At 41.5% G+C, this 20,876-nt stretch overlaps 1 protein-coding gene across 1 annotated transcript in view; it reads left to right on the top strand.

Moving 5' to 3' along the window:
* DGLUCY (D-glutamate cyclase) overlaps positions 1-20,876 on the top strand; it is a 365,542-nt gene that overhangs the window by 303,842 nt on the left and 40,824 nt on the right. The window contains exons 10-11 of the mRNA XM_053697558.1: positions 17,433-17,581; positions 18,009-18,128. Of these exons, the coding sequence (XP_053553533.1) occupies positions 17,433-17,581; positions 18,009-18,128 (269 nt within the window). The remainder of the gene's footprint in view (positions 1-17,432; positions 17,582-18,008; positions 18,129-20,876) is intronic.

Below are 20,876 nucleotides of genomic sequence, written 5' to 3'. Positions count from 1 at the left end.
AGCTGATGTTACTTCTAAGTCCAAATTACTTAATATACCTTTCAAGGGGCAGTCCTTATTCGGGCCCGGTTTGAAAGAAATTATCGCTGACATTACGGGAGGTAAGGGCCACGCCCTACCTCAAGACAAGGCCAAAGCTAAGGCTAGACAGTCTAATTTTCGTCCCTTTCGGAATTTCAAAACAGGAGCAGCATCAACCTCCACTGCACCAAAACAGGAAGGAGCTGTTGCTCGTTACAGGCAAGGCTGGAAGCCTAACCAGTCCTGGAACAAAAGCAAGCAGGCCAGGAAACCTGCTGCTGCCCCAAAGACAGCATGAACCGAGAGCCCCCGATCCGGAACCGGATCTAGTAGGGGGCAGACTCTCTCTCTTCGCCCAGGCCTGGGCAAGAGATGTTCAGGATCCCTGGGCACTAGAGATCATATCTCAGGGATACCTTCTAGACTTCAAATTATCTCCCCCAAGAGGGAGATTTCATCTGTCAAGGTTGTCAACAAACCAGATAAAGAAAGAAGCGTTTCTACGCTGCGTACAAGATCTGTTAACAATGGGAGTGATCCATCCGGTTCCGTGGTCGGAACAAGGACAAGGGTTCTACTCAAACCTGTTTGTGGTTCCCAAAAAAGAGGGAACTTTCAGGCCAATCTTAGATTTAAAGACTCTAAACAAATTCCTAAGAGTTCCATCGTTCAAAATGGAAACTATTCGGACAATTTTACCCATGATCCAAGAGGGTCAGTACATGACCACAGTGGATTTAAAGGATGCTTACCTTCACATACCGATCCACAAAGATCATCACCGGTATCTAAGGTTTGCCTTCTTAGACAGGCACTACCAGTTTGTAGCTCTTCCATTCGGATTGGCTACGGCTCCAAGAATCTTCACAAAGGTTCTGGGTGCCCTTCTAGCGGTACTAAGACCGCGAGGGATTTCGGTAGCTCCGTACCTAGACGACATTCTAATACAAGCTTCAAGCTTTCAAACTGCCAAGTCTCATACAGAGTTAGTTCTGGCATTTCTAAGGTCGCATGGATGGAAAGTGAACGAAAAGAAGAGTTCTCTCTTTCCTCTCACAAGAGTTCCATTCTTGGGGACTCTTATAGATTCTGTAGAAATGAAGATTTACCTGACAGAAGACAGGTTAACAAAACTTCAAAATGCATGCCGCGTCCTTCATTCCATTCAACACCCGTCAGTAGCTCAATGCATGGAGGTGATCGGCTTAATGGTAGCGGCAATGGACATAGTACCTTTTGCACGCCTACACCTCAGACCGCTGCAACTATGCATGCTAAGTCAGTGGAATGGGGATTACTCAGATTTGTCCCCTACTCTGAATCTGAATCAAGAGACCAGAAATTCTCTTCTATGGTGGCTTCATCGGCCACACCTGTCCAGGGGAATGCCATTCAGCAGGCCAGACTGGACAATTGTAACAACAGACGCCAGCCTACTAGGTTGGGGCGCTGTCTGGAATTCTCTGAAGGCTCAGGGACTATGGAATCAGGAGGAGAGTCTCCTTCCAATAAACATTCTGGAATTGAGAGCAGTTCTCAATGCCCTTCTGGCTTGGCCCCAGTTAATAACTCGGGGGTTCATCAGGTTTCAGTCGGACAACATCACGACTGTAGCTTACATCAACCATCAGGGAGGGACAAGAAGCTCCCTAGCAATGATGGAAGTATCAAAGATAATTCGCTGGGCAGAGTCTCACTCTTGCCACCTGTCAGCAATCCACATCCCGGGAGTGGAGAACTGGGAGGCGGATTTCTTGAGTCGCCAGACTCTTCATCCGGGGGAGTGGGAACTTCATCCGGAGGTCTTTGCCCAAATACTTCGACGTTGGGGCAAACCAGAGATAGATCTCATGGCGTCTCGCCAGAACGCCAAACTTCCTCGCTACGGGTCCAGATCCAGGGATCCGGGAGCAGTTCTGATAGATGCTTTGACAGCACCTTGGAACTTCAGGATGGCTTATGTGTTTCCACCCTTCCCGCTGCTTCCTCGATTGATTGCCAAAATCAAACAGGAGAGAGCATCAGTAATTCTAATAGCACCTGCTTGGCCACGCAGGACTTGGTATGCAGATCTAGTGGACATGTCATCCTGTCCGCCTTGGTCTCTACCTCTAAGACAGGACCTTCTGATACAGGGTCCATTCAAACATCAAAATCTAACTTCTCTGAAGCTGACTGCTTGGAAATTGAACGCTTGATTTTATCAAAACGTGGTTTTTCTGAGTCGGTTATTGATACCCTGATTCAGGCTAGGAAGCCTGTTACCAGAAGGATTTACCATAAAATATGGCGGAAATACCTATACTGGTGCGAATCCAAAGGTTACTCCTGGAGTAAGGTTAGGATCGCTAGGATATTGTCTTTTCTACAAGAAGGTTTAGAAAAGGGTTTATCAGCTAGTTCATTAAAGGGACAGATTTCAGCTCTGTCCATCTTGTTACACAGACGTCTGTCAGAAAATCCAGACGTCCAGTCCTTTTGTCAGGCTTTAGCTAGGATCAAGCCTGTGTTTAAAGCTGTTGCTCCACCATGGAGTTTAAACTTAGTTCTTAACGTTTTACAGGGTGTTCCGTTTGAACCCCTTCATTCCATTGATATAAAAATGTTATCTTGGAAAGTTCTGTTTTTAATGGCTATTTCCTCGGCTCGAAGAGTCTCTGAGTTATCAGCCTTACATTGTGATTCCCCTTATCTGATTTTTCACTCAGACAAGGTAGTTCTGCGTACTAAACCTGGGTTCTTACCTAAGGTAGTCACTAACAGGAACATCAATCAAGAGATTGTTGTCCCATCCTTGTGTCCAAATCCTTCTTCAAAGAAGGAACGTCTTTTACACAATCTGGATGTAGTTCGTGCCCTCAAGTTCTACTTGCAGGCAACTAAAGATTTTCGCCAAACTTCTTCCTTGTTTGTCGTTTACTCTGGACAGAGGAGAGGTCAAAAAGCTTCTGCTACCTCTCTCTCTTTTTGGCTTCGTAGCATAATACGTTTAGCCTATGAGACTGCTGGACAGCAGCCTCCTGAAAGAATTACAGCTCACTCCACTAGAGCTGTGGCTTCCACTTGGGCCTTTAAGAATGAGGCCTCTGTTGAACAGATTTGCAAGGCTGCAACTTGGTCTTCGCTTCATACTTTTTCCAAATTTTACAAATTTGACACTTTTGCTTCTTCGGAGGCTATTTTTGGGAGAAAGGTTCTTCAGGCAGTGGTTCCTTCTGTATAATGAGCCTGCCTATCCCTCCCGTCATCCGTGTACTTTTGCTTTGGTATTGGTATCCCAGAAGTAATGATGACCCGTGGACTGATCACACATAACAGAAGAAAACATAATTTATGCTTACCTGATAAATTCCTTTCTTCTGTTGTGTGATCAGTCCACGGCCCGCCCTGTTTTAAGGCAGGTAAATATCTTTTAAATTATACTCCAGTCACCACTTCACCCTTGGTTACTCCTTTCTCGTTGTTTCTTGGTCGAATGACTGGGACTGACGTAGAGGGGAGGAGCTATATGCAGCTCTGCTGGGTGAATCCTCTTGCATTTCCTGTTGGGGAGGAGTTATATCCCAGAAGTAATGATGACCCGTGGACTGATCACACAACAGAAGAAAGGAATTTATCAGGTAAGCATAAATTATGTTATGTGTGTGTATATTATGTGTACATGTGTGTGTCTGTATATATATATATGTGTGTGTGTCTGTATGTGTGTGTGTGCAGTGAGACACTGCAGAATATTTTTCACTAAAAAAATCTCATTGCAGAAAACAAACAAAAAACTCTCTCTCTCCCTCTCTCTCTCTCTCTCTCTCTGTCTCTCCCCCCTCTCTCTATATCTGTCTCTCTCTATCTCTCTCTATCTCTCTCTCTCTCTCTCTCTCTCTCTCTCTATATATATATATATATATATATATATATATATATATATATATATATATATATATAAAATATAAAAACAGAGCTTTCTTAAAACTATACTTCCCCAAACACAATACTAAGTGCAGAACTAAAGGCAATAGCTAGCTAGCTGGATAAAAGGTTCAGAGCTACCTCTAAACTGTAAGCTCCATGGGCAGTCTCTTATTATTCCCCCCTAGAATTTAAGTTCTTTGGGCAAAATCTCCCATGATATACCTGTATAATACTTACAAATAGAGCCACTAAAAAAGTGCTGCCTCAGTCAGTCTGCCGCCCTAAGCAAGTGCCTTGTTTGCCTAGGCCAGAATACGTCCCTGGGCTAACCACTTTTCCAAAGAGAACATTATGTATATATCTAAACCAGGAAGGAATATGTCAGTGATCTTAAATTAGCAATATTCCATGTTGAAGCAGGAAATGTGTATGATAGAGGTGTGAGGGGAAATCCTGTATTAATGTCCTTTTGCATCCGTAAAATAGGTACCGGTATCAGCTCAGTGCAACAGATTATTTATGTTTTAAGTATGTGGCCAGCCGTGCAGCTGGTGCAATAACATCAAATCTATTTTTTTTCCATTGAAAGTAATGTGCTTTTAACTTGGCATTATTGATGTTTTAGTTAAATGTTTTTGATTTGTAATCACTTCTCACTCTGTTGTTTGTTACATGTGTATGTCATTTGCAGAGCCAGGAAACATTTTATAAAGTCTGTTAATCAGTACAGCAATATATATACTTATATGTAAACAAACCTCAAATCAGCTCTTTAACATGAAGAGTTCCAAAGACCTTAGTACAGTGGCAGAAACGGCATATACCAGTGATTTAAAAGTACGTTTCACATTTGGGGGTAACTCAAATTTACATTGTGGACATTAGAACCTTCTTAAAGGGACAATAAATTCAAAATTAGACTTGTGATTCAGATAGCGCATACAGTTTTTAAAGAACTTTCTAATTTACTTCTATTATCAAAAGTACTTAGGTCTATTGAAATGCAATGTTGAAACTAGGAAGGCTCAGGAACAGCAGTGCACTACTGGCAGCTAGCTGCTAATTGGTGACTGCACGTATGTTTCTTGTCATTGGCTGACCAGTTGTGCATATATAGCTCCCAATAGTGCATTGCTGCTCTATCAACAAAGGATACCAAGAGAATGAAGCAAATTTGGTAATACCACTAAATTGGAAAGTTGTTTAATATTCTATGCTCTATCTGAATCATAAAAGAAAACATGTGGGTTTCATATACCTTTAAAGGGACATTAAACCCAAACATTTTCTTTCATGATTTAGATAGAGTGCACAATTTTTGAAAAGTTTCCAATTTACTTCTATTATCAATTTATTTTCATTCTCATGTTATTCTTTGTTGAAGAGATACCTAGGTAGATAGCGTGCACATGCCTGAAGCACTACACAACAGGAAATAGTGCTGCCATCTAGTGCCCCTTCTAATGTATAACATTGTTGCAAAACTGCTGCTATATAGTGCTGCAGACACGTGCACACTCTTGAGCTTACATTTCTGCATTTCTACAAAGGATAACAAGAAAACTAAGAAAATTTGTTAATAGAAGTAAATTAGAAAGATGTTTAAAATGTTATGTTCTATCTAAATCACGAAAGAAAAAAAATTGGGTTTATGTCCCTTTAAGGATATCTTTGCCATAAATTGAATTACTGTTCAAATAAGCACATTTTGTTCTCCCTACCCTCTGTTTTCAAAGCATGTCCCCTTGTTCTGGAAATGTTTCTATATTTTAAGTAACGCTTCCCTCCTTTATGTCTCGCAATCTGTGACTGTACTTTACAATTATTGTGTTAGATCTGAGAAAATATCAAATGTGCTTCTTAATACCTACACTGTTCCCTAGATAGGACCCTTTTTAAATGTGACAACAAACAGTTATGTGATTTATTCTGCTGTAGGGCATAACAGTGAATCAATATGGGCAGTTGGACCACATTCTCCAGTCACATTTTCAGTTTAAGAGGATTCTGTCAGATTATAAGTAAATTGCTTCTATATGAAGCCAACCTGCAGGTACATCCTTACTTAACCTTTCTGTAACAGAGCTTTTATTTCTTTTGTGTATCCAAGTGCTAAATTCACCCTGTGGAATGGATTTGGCCAGGTTCTTCTTCTTCTGAAGACCTGGTCATGACAGTATAGTATTATTGTTGTATAAATAATACAAATCTAATGGAAAATTAGTCAAATTAACACAGTTTCAACCAGTAAAGTGCATTGGGTGAATATTAAATTATCAAAATATTTAGATCTACATTTCAAAGGCCACAAGGCACTGGTTTTTCTGGTGCCGCAATTTCTTTTAACCCCTTGTTCCCAGTGATCACCACTACGAGTGCAATAACCACAATATCTGTCTAACTGTCCATTGGTTTTTGTTTTTTTACCTTATTTGACAATGACATTATACTAGCCCTAATAAAATAGAATGGGGTGTATATTGCTTTATGTGGTCAGCCATGTTGTGATCCCATATGAAGCTGTCTACTTTGCTTAATGAAAACCCCTGCAGTTCCTACCATGTTGATTATAATTGTATATTTTTTATTTTAATAGTAAGCCCTCCAACCAAAAACCTGAATGTTTTATCTGTGTAAGCATTTAAAAAAAGATACACTGGAATGGGGGTTACGTAGGAACTTTAGGGTTTATTTTTTGTGTTTTAAATATTTTTGGCTGGTGGTCATAGTTTCCCTGTGTCTTGAAAAGGTACTTAGTTGTTAGAGGGTCCCTTGGTTTTGTGGGGCTATTGCTATGGGGCAGGTTGTATATGGGATCCTTTAAAAACTGAGATTATTGAAAGATGGAACATATAGGGAACAGCTTGAGTGTTTGGTGTGTATTATAGTGGAGGTTTTCTACGGTGTCCTGTGTGTGTTGGGGGAGCTATTACTAAGAGCTTTCTAAGGTTTCTTGTGTTCTGAGACTGGGCTGTTGGGGTTAATAGTGGTTTGGGATAGGGTCAGTAGTCATTGCTGTTGATAGAGGTTGAGATAAGGATTACTGGGCCAAAACATTGGTCCCTATAATATAGGCACCAGTGCTATTGCAGCTGGGGTCAGAAGCTCCTTAGTGTCTGGTCATCACAACCAGACATATAGAGCACCCATTATTTTTTAATATTCAAAGTGGTTGCTACCATTAAGTAACAGCCATCGGAATGTGATAAAGCATCAAACTGGCGACTCTAGGAAGCATCTGTTGATACTAAAATGGAGCTGTTGTAAAACATACGATTTAACCCCAAATTACTGATCTTAGTACCTATTTAATTAACTTCACCACTGAGCTTCATTGTGTCGTACACATCAATTTAATTTTTTTTTCTGTATTACTCATAAAGGTTTTTTTGTTTCAGCAGAGCAAGAACCAGTAAATAACTTAAGTTTGCAGAAATACACAAAATGGCAAAAAGCTGAACATTTACAACAATTTTCTATAGCATGCAATGTAAAATAAAAACACATCATGTTTATCATATCATATTACACTCATAAAACTTGAAAATTAGAGGATAAAATGTACTTAAAAATATAAAATTGTGATGGTTCAATAGCCTATTCCTCCTCATTCACTATAAGTTGATACCTGAAAATTTGTGTTTGCTCAGAAATTACTTTATATGATCCGTGACACCAATAACAAAATAATGTTGGTGTTTGCTCCCTGGTAGTCATTATTACTATCGTTTGAAGTTATAATGATATAACATTTCGTACGTGAATGGTAGGACACCTGTCTTTCAAAGGTGGTGTTTAATTATATGTTTATATGGTGAGGGAATGAAAAAAGCCCCTCAAATATGCCGTGTTTGTGACGGAAGAGTGGGTGCCCAGGCTCACTGATGGGGGGGGGGGGCGTTGAGCCCACATGGTTTCCCTTATTCTGTGTTTTGGGGCCTGCTTCTCATGCATGTATGTCAATAACCGTGTGTACAAAGAAAGATTTTCACAGTCTATGCTTAGTAGACTGATTTAAATATCTGAGCAGGCTGCTTCAAAGCAGAGAGTTACCTACTCATGGCAGTAAATCTTCTAGGGACAAAAGTGATATCTGGCCCATCTATTACCCTCAGATCTGGTACTTCAAAAGGTTAAGGAAATTACTGCATTTGTACATCCTCAGATCAAAAGTGCCCAGCTAGCCAGACTACATTCTCAGCAAGTTATCAGGGGGTGGGACTGACAGCTATTAACAGTGATGCCCCTCTGTGTGCTGGGTTACGATTGGTTGCTAAGATCATCACTAGGGGGCATGTTGTGAGCTGACAAGAGAGGATGGGCAGTTTTCAAAAGCAGTTTGCGTGGGGAAAAATAAGTTTTCTCTTGTTAAGTGTAGTCAGTCCACGGGTCATCCATTACTTATGGAATATATCTCTTCCTAACAGGAAGTTGCAAGAGGATCACCCAAGCAGAGCTGCTATATAGCTCCTCCCCTCACATGTCATATTCAGTCATTCTCTTGCAACCTAACTAAAGATAGGTCGCTGTGAGAGGTCTGTGGTGTTTTTTAACTTAGTTTATTTCTACAATCAAAAGTTTGTTATTTTAAATGGCACCGGAGTGTGCTGTTTATTCTCAGGCAGCATTAGAAGAAGAATCTGCCTGCGTTTTCTATGATCTTAGCAGACGTAACTAAGATCCACTGGCTGTTTCTCATCTGAGGAGTGAGGTAACTTCAGAGAAGGGGAATAGCATGCAGGGCCCCCCTGCAAATGAGGTATGTGCAGTAATTATTTTTCTGAGGAATGGAATTGACTGAGAAAATACTGCTGATACCAATGTAAAGTAAGTTCAGCCTTAAATGCAGTGATAGCGACTGGTATTAGGCTGATGAGTGTGTGTACACTGAATGTATTTTTCTAAGGAATGGAATTGACTCTGAAAATACTGTTAATACTGAAATAATGTATGAGCCTTAACTGCAGTAAAAGCGACTGGTAGCAGGCTTATTAATAACAATTCATAACTTTTCAAATGTATGTTTAAAACGTTTACTGGCATGTTAATCGTTTTTTGTGAGGCACTTGGTGATAAAACTTATTGGGGCATGAGTTTTACCACATGGCCATCTTTGTTTTCTGCATAGAAACAGTTTTCTGAGCTTCCCCACTGTTGTAATATGAGTGGGAGGGGCCTATTTTAGCGCTTTTTTGCGCAGTAAAAATTCAGTCACAATCTGTCTACTTCATCCTCCATGATCCAGATCGTCTCTAGAGAGCTCAGGGGTCTTCAAAATTCATTTTGAGGGAGGTAATCAGTCACAGAGACCTGTGACAGTGTGTTTTGACTGTGAGAAAAACGTTAATTATTAAATTGTTAATCTGTTTTTGGGTATTAAGGGGTTAATCATCCATTTGCTGGTGGGTGCAATCCTTTGCTAACTTAATACATTTACTGTGAAAAATTGGTTGCTATAACTATTTTGGTTCATTGTTATTTCAACTGTGACAGCTTTTTGTGCTTCTTAAAGGCACAGTAGCGTTTTTTATATTGCTTGTAAATTTATTTAGAAAAGTATTTCCAAGCTTGCTAGTCTCATTGCTAGTCTGTTTAAACATGTCTGACACAGATGAATCTCTTTGTTCACTATGTTTAAAGGCCAATGTGGAGCCCAATAGAAATTTATGTACTAATTGCATTGATGCTACTTTAAATAAAAGTCAATCTTTACATGTAAAGAAATTATCACCAGACAACGAGGGGGAAGTTATGCCGACTAACTCTCCTCACGTGTCAGTACCTTCACCTCCCGCTCAGGAGGTGCGTGATTTTGTGGCGCCAAGTACATCAGGGAGGCCCTTACAAATCACTTTGCAAGACATGGCTACTGTTATGACAGAAGTATTATCTAAATTGCCAGAATTAAGAGGCAAGCGCGATAGCTCTGGGTTAAGGACAGAGCGCGCGGATGAGGTGAGAGCCATGTCAGATACTGCGTCACAGTTTGCAGAACGTGAAGACGGAGAGCTTCATTCTGTGGGTGACGGATCTGATCCAGGGAGACTGGATTCAGAGATTTCTAATTTTAAATTTAAGCTTGAGAACCTCCGCATATTGCTAGGGGAGGTATTAGCGGCTCTGAATGATTGTAACACGGTTGCAATTCCAGTAAAAATTATGTAGGTTGGATAGATACTATGCGGTACCGGTGTGTACTGACGTGTTTCCTATACCTAAAAGGCTTACAGAGATTATTAGCAAGGAGTGGGATAGACCTGGTGTGCCCTTTTCCCCTCCTCCCATATTTAGGAAAATGTTTCCTATAGACGCCACCACACGAGACTTATGGCAGACGGTCCCTAAGGTGGAGGGAGCAGTTTCTACTTTAGCTAATCCCGGTGGAGGATAGTTGTGCCTTTTCAGATCCAATGGATAAGAAATTAGAGGGTTACCTTAAGAAAATGTTTGTTCAACAAGGTTTTATCTTACAGCCCCTTGCATGCATTACGCCTGTCACTGCTGCGGCGGCATTCTGGTTTGAGTCTCTGGAAGAGGCCATTCGCACAGCTCCATTGGATGAAATTATGAACAAGCTTAAAGCACTTAAGCTAGCTAACGCATTTGTTTCTGATGCCGTCGTACATTTAACCAAACTTACGGCTAAGAACTCCGGATTCGCCATCCAAGCGCGCAGAGCGCTATGGCTTAAATCCTGGTCAGCTGACGTGACTTCTAAATCTAAATTGCTTAATATTCCTTTCAAAGGGCAGACCTTATTCGGGCCCGGCTTGAAAGAAATTATAGCTGACATTACGGGAGGTAAGGGCCATGCTCTACCTCAGGACAGGGCCAAACAGTCTAATTTTCGTGCCTTTCGTTACTTCAAGGCTGGAGCAGCATCAACTTCCTCCGCTCCAAAACAGGAAGGAGCTGTTGCTCGTTACAGGCAGGGCTGGAAACAAGGTCCAGTCCTGGAACAAGGGCAAGCAGGCCAAGAAACCTGCTGCTGCCCCCAAGACAGCATGAAGAGAGGGCCCCCTATCCGGAAACGGATCTAGTGGGGGGCAGACTTTCTCTCTTCGCCCAGGCTTGTGCAAGAGATGTCCAGGATCCCTGGGCGTTGGAGATTATATCTCAGGGATATCTCCTGGACTTCAAAACTTCTCCTCCACGAGGGAGATTTCATCTTTCAAGGTTATCAGCAAACCAAATAAAGAAAGAGGCGTTTCTACGCTGTGTACAAGACCTTTTACTAATGGGGGTGATCCACCCAGTTCCGCGGACGGAACACGGGCAGGGATTCTATTCAAATCTATTTGTGGTTCCCAAGAAAGAGGGAACCTTCAGACCAATCTTGGACTTAAAAATCCTAAACAAATTTCTAAGAGTTCCATCATTCAAAATGGAAACTATTCGAACCATCCTTCCCATGATCCAAGAGGGTCAGTACATGACCACAGTGGATTTAAAGGATGCCTACCTTCACATACCGATTCACAAGGATCATTATCGGTACCTAAGATTTGCTTTCCTAGACAGGCATTACCAGTTTGTAGCTCTTCCCTTCGGATTAGCTACGGCTCCAAGAATCTTTACAAAAGTTCTGGGCTCACTTCTGGCGGTACTAAGACCGCGAGGCATAGCGGTGACTCCGTACCTAGACGACATTCTGATACAAGCGTCAAGTTTTCAAACTGCCAAGTCTCATACAGAGATAGTTCTGGCATTTCTGAGGTCACATGGGTGGAAGGTGAACGTGGAAAAGAGTTCTCTATTACCACTTTCAAGAGTTCCCTTTCTAGGGACTCTTATAGATTCTGTAGAGATGAAAATTTACCTGACAGAGGCCAGGTTATCAAAACTTCTAAATGCTTGCCGTGTCCTTCATTCCATTCCACACCCGTCAGTAGCTCAGTGCATGGAAGTAATCGGCTTAATGGTAGCGGCAATGGACATAGTACCATTTGCGCGCCTGCATCTCAGACCGCTGCAATTGTGCATGCTAAGTCAGTGGAACGGGGATTACTCAGATTTGTCCCCCCTACTAAGTCTGGATCAAGAGACCAGAGATTCTCTTCTATGGTGGCTCTCTCGGCCACATCTGTCCAAGGGGATGACCTTTCGCAGGCCAGATTGGACGATGGTAACAACAGATGCCAGCCTTCTAGGCTGGGGCGCAGTCTGGAACTCCCTGAAAGCTCAGGGATTATGGACTCAGGAGGAGAAACTCCTCCCAATAAATATTCTGGAATTAAGAGCAATATTCAATGCTCTCCTAGCTTGGCCTCAGTTAGCAACTCTGAGGTTCATCAGATTTCAGTCGGACAACATCACGACTGTGGCTTACATCAACCATCAAGGGGGAACCAGAAGTTCCCTAGCGATGTTGGAAGTCTCAAAGATAATTCACTGGGCAGAGTCTCACTCTTGCCACCTGTCAGCGATTTACATCCCAGGCGTAGAGAACTGGGAGGCGGATTTTCTAAGTCGCCAGACTTTTGATCCGGGGGAGTGGGAACTTCATCCGGAGGTCTTTGCTCAACTGATTCTTCGTTGGGCCAAACCAGATCTGGATCTCATGGCGTCTCGCCAGAACGCCAAGCTTTCTTGTTACGGATCCAGGTCCAGGGACCCGGGAGCGGTGCTGATAGATGCTCTGACAGCCCCTTGGGTCTTCAACATGGCTTATGTGTTTCCACCATTCCCGATGCTTCCTCGTTTGATTGCCAAGATCAAACAGGAGAGAGCTTCGGTGATTCTGATAGCGCCTGCGTGGCCACGCAGGACCTGGTATGCAGACCTAGTGGACATGTCGTCCTGTCCACCGTGGTCTCTACCTATGAGACAGGACCTTCTAATTCAGGGTCCTTTCAAACATCCAAATCTAATTTCTCTGAGGCTGACTGCATGGAGATTGAACGCTTGATTCTATCAAAGCGTGGCTTCTCGGTGTCGGTTATTGATACCTTAATACAGGCTAGGAAGCCTGTTACCAGAAAAATTTACCATAAGATATGGCGTAAATATTTATATTGGTGCGAATCCAAGAGTTACTCATGGAGTAAGGTTAGGATTCCTAGGATATTGTCCTTTCTACAAGAGGGTTTAGAAAAGGGCTTATCTGCTAGTTCGTTAAAGGGACAGATTTCTGCTCTGTCTATTCTTCTACACAAACGTCTGGCTGAAGTTCCAGACGTTCAGGTTTTTTGTCAGGCTTTAACTAGGATTAAGCCTGTGTTTAAGACTGTTGCTCCGCCGTGGAGCTTAAACTTAGTTCTTAAGGTTCTTCAAGGCGTTCCATTTGAACCCCTTCATTCCATTGATATCAAGCTGTTATCCTGGAAGGTTTTGTTTTTGATGGCTATTTCCTCGGCTCGAAGAGTCTCTGAGTTATCTGCCTTACATTGTGATTCTCCTTATCTGATTTTTCATTCAGACAAGGTAGTTCTGCATACTAAACCTGGGTTCTTACCTAAGGTAGTTACTAACAGGAATATCAATCAAGAGATTGTTGTTCCATCACTGTGTCCTAACCCTTATTCAAAGAAGGAACGACTTTTGCATAATTTGGACGTAGTCTGTGCCCTGAAGTTCTATTTGCAGGCAACTAAAGATTTTCGTCAAACTTCTTACCTGTTTGTCGTTTACTCTGGACAGAGAAGAGGTCAAAAGGCTTCGGCTACCTCTCTCTCTTTTTGGCTTCGTAGCATAATACGTTTAGCCTATGAGACTGCTGGACAGCAGCCTCCTGAAAGGATTACAGCTCATTCTACTAGAGCTGTGGCTTCCACCTGGTCCTTTAAAAATGAGGCCTCTGTTGAACAGATTTGCAAGGCTGCGACTTGGTCTTCGCTTCACACCTTTTCAAAATTTTACAAATTTGACACTTTTGCTTCTTCGGAGGCTATTTTTGGGAGAAAGGTACTTCAGGCAGTGGTTCCTTCTGTTTAATGTTCCTGCCTTGTCCCTCCCTTCATCCGTGTACTTTAGCTTTGGTATTGGTATTCCATAAGTAATGGATGACCCGTGGACTGACTACACTTAACAAGAGAAAACATAATTTATGCTTACCTGATAAATTTATTTCTCTTGTAGTGTAGTCAGTCCACGGCCCGCCCTGTCTTTAAGGCAGACCTAAATTTTAATTAAACTCCAGTCACCACTTCACCCTATGGTTTCTCCTTTCTCGTCTGCTTTGGTCGAATGACTGAATATGACATGTGAGGGGAGGAGCTATGTAGCAAGCTCTGCTGGGTGATCCTCTTGCAGCTTCCTGTTAGGAAGAGATATATTCCATAAGTAATGGATGACCCGTGGACTGACTACACTACAAGAGAAATAAATTTATCAGGTAAGCATAAATTATGTTTTTCCAAGTTGCCTGAACTATCCAGCGGTTGATTAACCAAGAGCTCTCTAAGGGACTATAACAAGACTGTGCAAGAGGACTATTTGTATTTACCTGGATTCTACTGACTGTGGCTGATAGAACAGAGTAGTTTTTTTCTCCTAGCCCCAAAGTGAGTGTGTTCATTCTGTATTTTGTGTAATTCTGTATGTTTGCCTATTTTTAGTGAATAAAGTTCAATTTATTTCACCATTAGTTTTGCTCATTGAAATGATCCCAGTAAAATAACAGTATTGAGTGCTGGTCTCCCGTGACAAGCTCTAAAAGGAAATAAATGGTGGCAGCTGGTGGGATCATTGAGCTTTTATGTTTAAAATCCTGCAGGTTCTAACATAAAAGATACCTTGCAGATTGCAAGCCCTCAAAATAAATAGTGACTTACACACGTTACACAGATCAGGAAAGGCACAGGTTTTCTTTGTCACTTAGCTTAGTGCCAGCAGGCGAACATGGACCAACGGTCAGGACGATTCCGATCATGGGACTGCACCAGGATTGTGTACCGGTGTAGCAGCTATAGGCTACCAATGGACGGTCGGTCCAAAACAGAGCTGGAGCAGGACTTAAAAGCTCATAAAGAAGGATTTGCTTGTCCAGAGGGGAAGGGACCCTCAGTTGCAGTGGCAACAGCCGGCAGACAACCATTGGAGCAGGAGATTAATCCAGCCCCGGTGGTGGAAGGACATGTGGAGGTTGAGAGTGACCGTCTGGATACGGTAAGACTTTTTTTGCGGAGTACAGAGGGGTTAGTCCCTGTGGCTACTGGACTCACCACCCCTGGACTCACCGCACCCCTGGCCTCATGGGGAGAGGGGGCAACAACCGATGAGCGAATTTGAATGTTGGCAGCAGTTCATGGAACAGCACCCCACTCCCACTTTGTCAATGGGGAGCAGTTGCCCCCCGAGTGGACCACCACAGTTTTGGGAAATTTGTCGACGGGACAGATCAGATCGATGGGTTCTTAACAGATTTTGAGACCCAGTGTCTAAGATACCGTGTGCCACCCCGGGATTGGGTTTTGAGAGTTAGCCCTTTGTTATCCGAGAAGGCTAAAAGGACTTTGTAGTCCATCCCTGGCGAGGATGGGGATGATTATGGCCATGTGAAGGCTATGATCTTTGCGCAGTATGCACTCACCCCAGAAGCTTACAGGGGCAAGTTCAGGACTGAGGAAAAGTTACCCCAAGAGTCCTATGTGGAATATGGGGCTTGCATGGCCTTGCATGGAACTCAGTGGGTGGAGGGATGTGGGTCGATAAATACCACACCCTGCTGGACTTAACGTTCCAAGAACAACTTTTGCAGCAGTGCCTCTCGGACGTGAGGGCATGGGTTTTTGACCATAAACCTAAAACCCATGTGGAAGCTGCTAAGCTGGTGGATGAGTTTGTGGTCAGTCGGGCAGTAATTCACAAAAAACTGACTCCTAAACATGTGGCGGTGCCAGCTAAAGGAATTACAAATACTGCTCTGTGGGATACTGCTCCATCGGCACCCAAGCCAGCTGAAGTGCGTGCCTCCAAAGCTGCAGAATTTAAGCACGAGCGGCGGTGTTACCATTGCAACAAAGTGGGTCACATCCGACCAGATTGTCCAGATCGGGACAACTACAGGGTACCCCATCAGGGGCAACGCACCCCAGCTGCGAGGTTGGGCGCCCATGGGCGGGTGGCACAGACAGAGGTACCAAGTGCAAGCGTTGCACCAACCCTGAGGGAGGCGGCGGCGGAGAGATCTGTACTTGGCCCTCGAGGGCCCCACTGCAGAGACGGAGGGGCATCAGGTTGCACCAGTCGGGATGCAGCCCAACAATCTCCGGCAAAAGCATCTGCGAACGGTGACTATTGGGGACCGACAGACAGTCGGTTTGTTTGACTCTGGTGCCACCGTGACCCTGGTCCGACCTGATATGGTCAAGCCAGAGGATTTACTCCCGGGGCCTGGGATAGCTCTCTAAGGGACTATATGCAAGAGGGCTATTTGTATTTACCTGGATTCTACTGACTGTGGCTGATAGACCAGGGTGGTTTTTCTCCTAGCCCCAAAGTAAGTGTGTGTTCTTTCTGTATTTTGTGTAATTCTGTGTGTTTGCCTATTTTTAGTGAATAAAGTACAATTTATTTCACCATTCGTTTTGCTCGTTGAAATGATCCCAGTAAAACAATGGTATAGAGTGCTGGTCTCCTGTGACAGTGTTCGCCTCCCAGACCTATTTAATGGGCACACCACCCAACTGATTTTATTGACCACCCGGCTAACATATTAAGCTAAAAACAGCTAATATTAATTTTTTTCAATATTTTGTTGCACAGATTATCATTAAATGAATTTGCCAAATTATTCAATTAGTTTGTGTTTTGGATAGCTCAAGTAACATTGTAAATTAACAGAAAATGCTATAATATTGCAAAGTATTACGCTGCCTACTTATGACTACTTCATAATGAAATCCGACTGACAACAACATTTTCTGTGGAGAACATTAAAGGGACATAAAACACTTTAAGATGGTAATATAAAATAATAAATTGTGTATATATATATATATATATATATATATATATATATATATATATAAACTCTGCAATATACTTTTATTATTTATTTGGTCCCCTTTTCCTGTAATTCCTTCTTGTTAGAAATTGAATTGCAGAATATTGTTATATTCCACACAATCATTGGCTGCACTCTCTAGTGACCTATTTCTAACTGTTTCTAATAGGCCACAGCAGAGAAGGTAAACTAAGTTACAACATGGCAGCTCCCATTGTTTTATAGACATTAAAACTTTACACTTATTTTGTCAATATTTAAACGGCTAATTAAACTTTAAAAAATCCATCTACATGTTATTCACAGGCTAATATTTTCTTTGAATGCAATAATTCAATCTAACATTTATTTAGTGTTTAATGTCCCTTTAATATGGACAATTTTGTGACTATTGTAACTTGCCCTATATCTATATTTCAGTTTGTATGAATAAGCATATTTTAGGTACAAACTGATTTGTATTATTTTTTTTTATTAATGATCAATAATTCAATAATTTCTCAAAATAATTGATTTTATATTTTGTTTTTTTTTTGTTTTTTTTGGCTTTCTAAAGATTTGATCACCTAGTTGCCATAGAACGAGCGGGAAGAGCAAATGACGGCAACTATTACAATGCTAGGAAAATAAACATCAAACACCTGGTTGATCCCATTGATAATCTCTTCTTGGCTTCGCAGCACATCCGCGGAATCACCACAACTGGTGAGACTAAAAATAATAATAATGATGATAATAAATAGCATACTAGCCTTATTCTAAAATGCACTCAGCAGAAGAGGTGTAGCATGGGTTCAGATTGATGGCACAGATAATTTGTGGCTTTACTGGCCTTTCATCCTCTCAATATTATTATCGGTTATTTGTAGAGCGCCAACAGATTCCGCAGCGCTAATATGTTTTTATTGGCCATAAAATACCCTGCATTTAATTTGTCTGTCTCCATCAAGGTTCTAGAATGATCATCAGAGTATCTACATGTTCTAGTTTAAAGTTTTGGAATTATTTAATGAGAAAAGAATCCCAGTGCTGTATATGGAAAACATAACCCTTAAATTTATAAAGGCACTTGAAAGCCTTGGCCAGTGCACCTAATAATATCTGACATTTTAAACTCTGCTCTTTTGGGAAGGTATTGGAGATGGAGGTAATGAACTTGGGATGGGCAAAGTGAAAGAAGCTGTGAAGAAATACATCCATAACGGAGACACCATAGCTTGTGATGTGGAAGCAGATTTTGCTGTCATAGCTGGTAAGTGTTACACATAGTACATTTAATCCTATTAATCATCTACATTGTGATTTTATTTATGAGCTTAGTTTATGTTCAATAGAGTCTTCTTTTTTGGTTCTGTTTGTGAATGCTGCTATAACAGAACCATTGCTGTAAATATATTGTGGCCATGGTCAGAATGTGGCTGCAATAATGTTGCCTTGCAGGAATGTTACAGACAACATCTTGTAAATTAACAGCAACCCTGATGATAACCCCAATACCCAAATTAAACCTTAACTTATCTTAAAGGGACATTAAACACCTTAAGGTAATATAAAATGAAAAAGCATATATATAAAAAAAACTCTGATATATTCTTTCTTATTTATGTTGTCCCGTTTTCATGTAATTCCACTCTGAAATTGTGAGCTTTTCCGTTCCTGATAGAAATGTAAGTGCAGAACACTGTTATATTCCACACAGCCATTGGCTGTACACTCTAGTGACCTATTTATAACTGTCCCTAATTGGCCACAGTAGAGAAGGTAACCTAAGTTACAACATGGCAGCTCTAAATGTTGTATAGACACTAAAACTTTACACTTATTTTTTTTCAATATTTAAACAGCTAATGAAACTTTAAAAATTACAACTACATTTTATTCTCAGATAATCTTTTCTTTCAATGCGTCATTCTATCTAGCATTTAATGCCCCTTAAAATTGTCAACTTCAACATAACATAAGATGCCATTGGCAGCAAGATCTTGGCAAACATGAGAACTCTGCACCCAAGTCTGGCAGAAAGATTATAGTCAGTGTCTCACATTCAACATATTATGGCCAGATGCCATTCTTTTCATTTCAATAACCTCTGTGAATTAGGAAGTAAAGGTGTGACAAAGTTTTAATGGTTCCTGAGCTTAAGCACTTAAAATTACTAATTAAAATGAACTAAACTAAAAAAATTCTTCTTCCATGCATAAGAATGAAAACCATTTAAACATGTTATGTTTTTTCATGCAAAAATATTTTAAGCTAAAGCTTTTTTGTTCTTATTTTTTTGAGGCTAACTAGAAGTGTAGCTGGGCCTTAAGGCCTGATTGCTCACTGGCTGATTGGCAGATGTCGCTCTACTTTTATTTGTAGACAGTGACATGCTTCACAAGCATTAGAGCTCAGAGGTTTTTTTTTCCTCAGTACATGTGCGTCATATTATATTACATTAAAAAAATCTGTAATATATTTTAAAAAACCCTTTGTAGATAAAATAAAAAAAATTCTTGCTTTCTAATGACACTGTGAATCCACAGATCATCAAAATTACTATTGGGATTATCACTCCTGACCATCAGGTGGAGGCAAAGAGCACCACAGCAAAGCTGTTAAATACCACTCCCCTTACCCACAACCCCTAGTCATTCTCTTTGCTTGTATCAGTTACAAGGAAGGGGTAAAGGTAGGTGTCTGATTCTTTAATCAAGAGTTTGTTATTTTTAAACAGAACAAGTTTGTTCTGATTTTTCTGGGGTTTAGCTGTAATCCACTTCAGTCTCTTCAGTAGAGCAGTGGTGGCTTTTAAGCTTTTGGGAACTGGGGGGTATAATCCCTTCTGTGTCTCCCAGGTTGTGAGCTGCCCTTTTGGTAAAAAGACTATGTTGGGTTACTTAGTCTTTTTCTTTCTGTATCTACAGGTCCATGTTAGGAAGGAAACCTTTCAAACCTAGAGAGCTGCCTTGCTGCCGGGCAGATTATTATGGAGGTAATTACTGTTTTTTATTTTTCTGAGGGTGTTCAGAAACAATTGGCACTTATGGGGATGACTTTTCGGATTGGAATCTGTTTGTGCAGGTTTTTTCATGGTGGCAGTTTTATGGGGCACTGTAAGAGGGACTGTATGTTTATCGCTCTGTTTGGGATTGTTTTTTGCACTCATATGGCTCATTACATTTATTTGTGTTTGTCATTTTTATTGAGTGGCTGTGTTGTGTTGTCAGCCGTAGTCTGCTACATGGTTAATTTGGCATTCTTTAGCCTCCCAACTACTGTTTGTTAGTAATGTAGTAGTAATGGGCGAAGCTTTGGCGGCGCGAGTTTTGCGCGCTCTTTTAGGAAGGAGGGGATGGAAGTTTGTGTTGTTTTTCCTATCGACTCCTGGGCTGGTGTATGTGCGGTCAGTCTGGGGAGCGGGTAGTAGCAGTGGGAGAGTCCGGATCGTCTCTGCTACATTGGTTATTACTCTAGTCCATGGGAGGTCAGGTAAGCACCTCAACAAGGCTTGTTGAGTTGCATAGGTGTTGCAGGGGTCAATTTTTATAGTATATTATATATTTTTTGTGCGACATTCTTAAGTTGTGTTCAGGATCTTTCTGATATGGGAGTGATTGCTCCTGTTCCAGTTCAGGAGCAGGGACTAGATTTTTATTCCAATCTGTTTATTGTTCCCAAAAAGGAGGGAACTTTCAGACCCGTCCTAGATCTCAAGTGTGTAAACAAGTTTATCAGAGTTCCGTCTTTCAAGATGGAAACTATTCGGTCAATTCTTCCTCTGGTTCAAGAGGGTCAATTCATGACTACAGTAGATCTAAAGGATGCATATCTGCATATTCCCATTCACAAGGATCATTACAAGTTTCTGAGGTTTGCTTTCCTAGACAAGCATTTTCAGTATGTGGCTCTTCCTTTTGGTATCGCAACAGCTCCCAGGGTGTTTTCAAAGGTTCTTGGTGCGTTGTCAGATTGCGGGGGTTGCGGTAGCTCCTTATCTGGACGACATTCTGGTTCA

This window comes from Bombina bombina, chromosome 1 (genome assembly GCF_027579735.1).
Source record: "Bombina bombina isolate aBomBom1 chromosome 1, aBomBom1.pri, whole genome shotgun sequence".
NCBI lineage: Eukaryota > Metazoa > Chordata > Amphibia > Anura > Bombinatoridae > Bombina > Bombina bombina.
The sequence above is the reverse complement of the archived record's forward strand: the minus strand, read 5'-3'. Positions and strand labels throughout refer to the sequence as shown.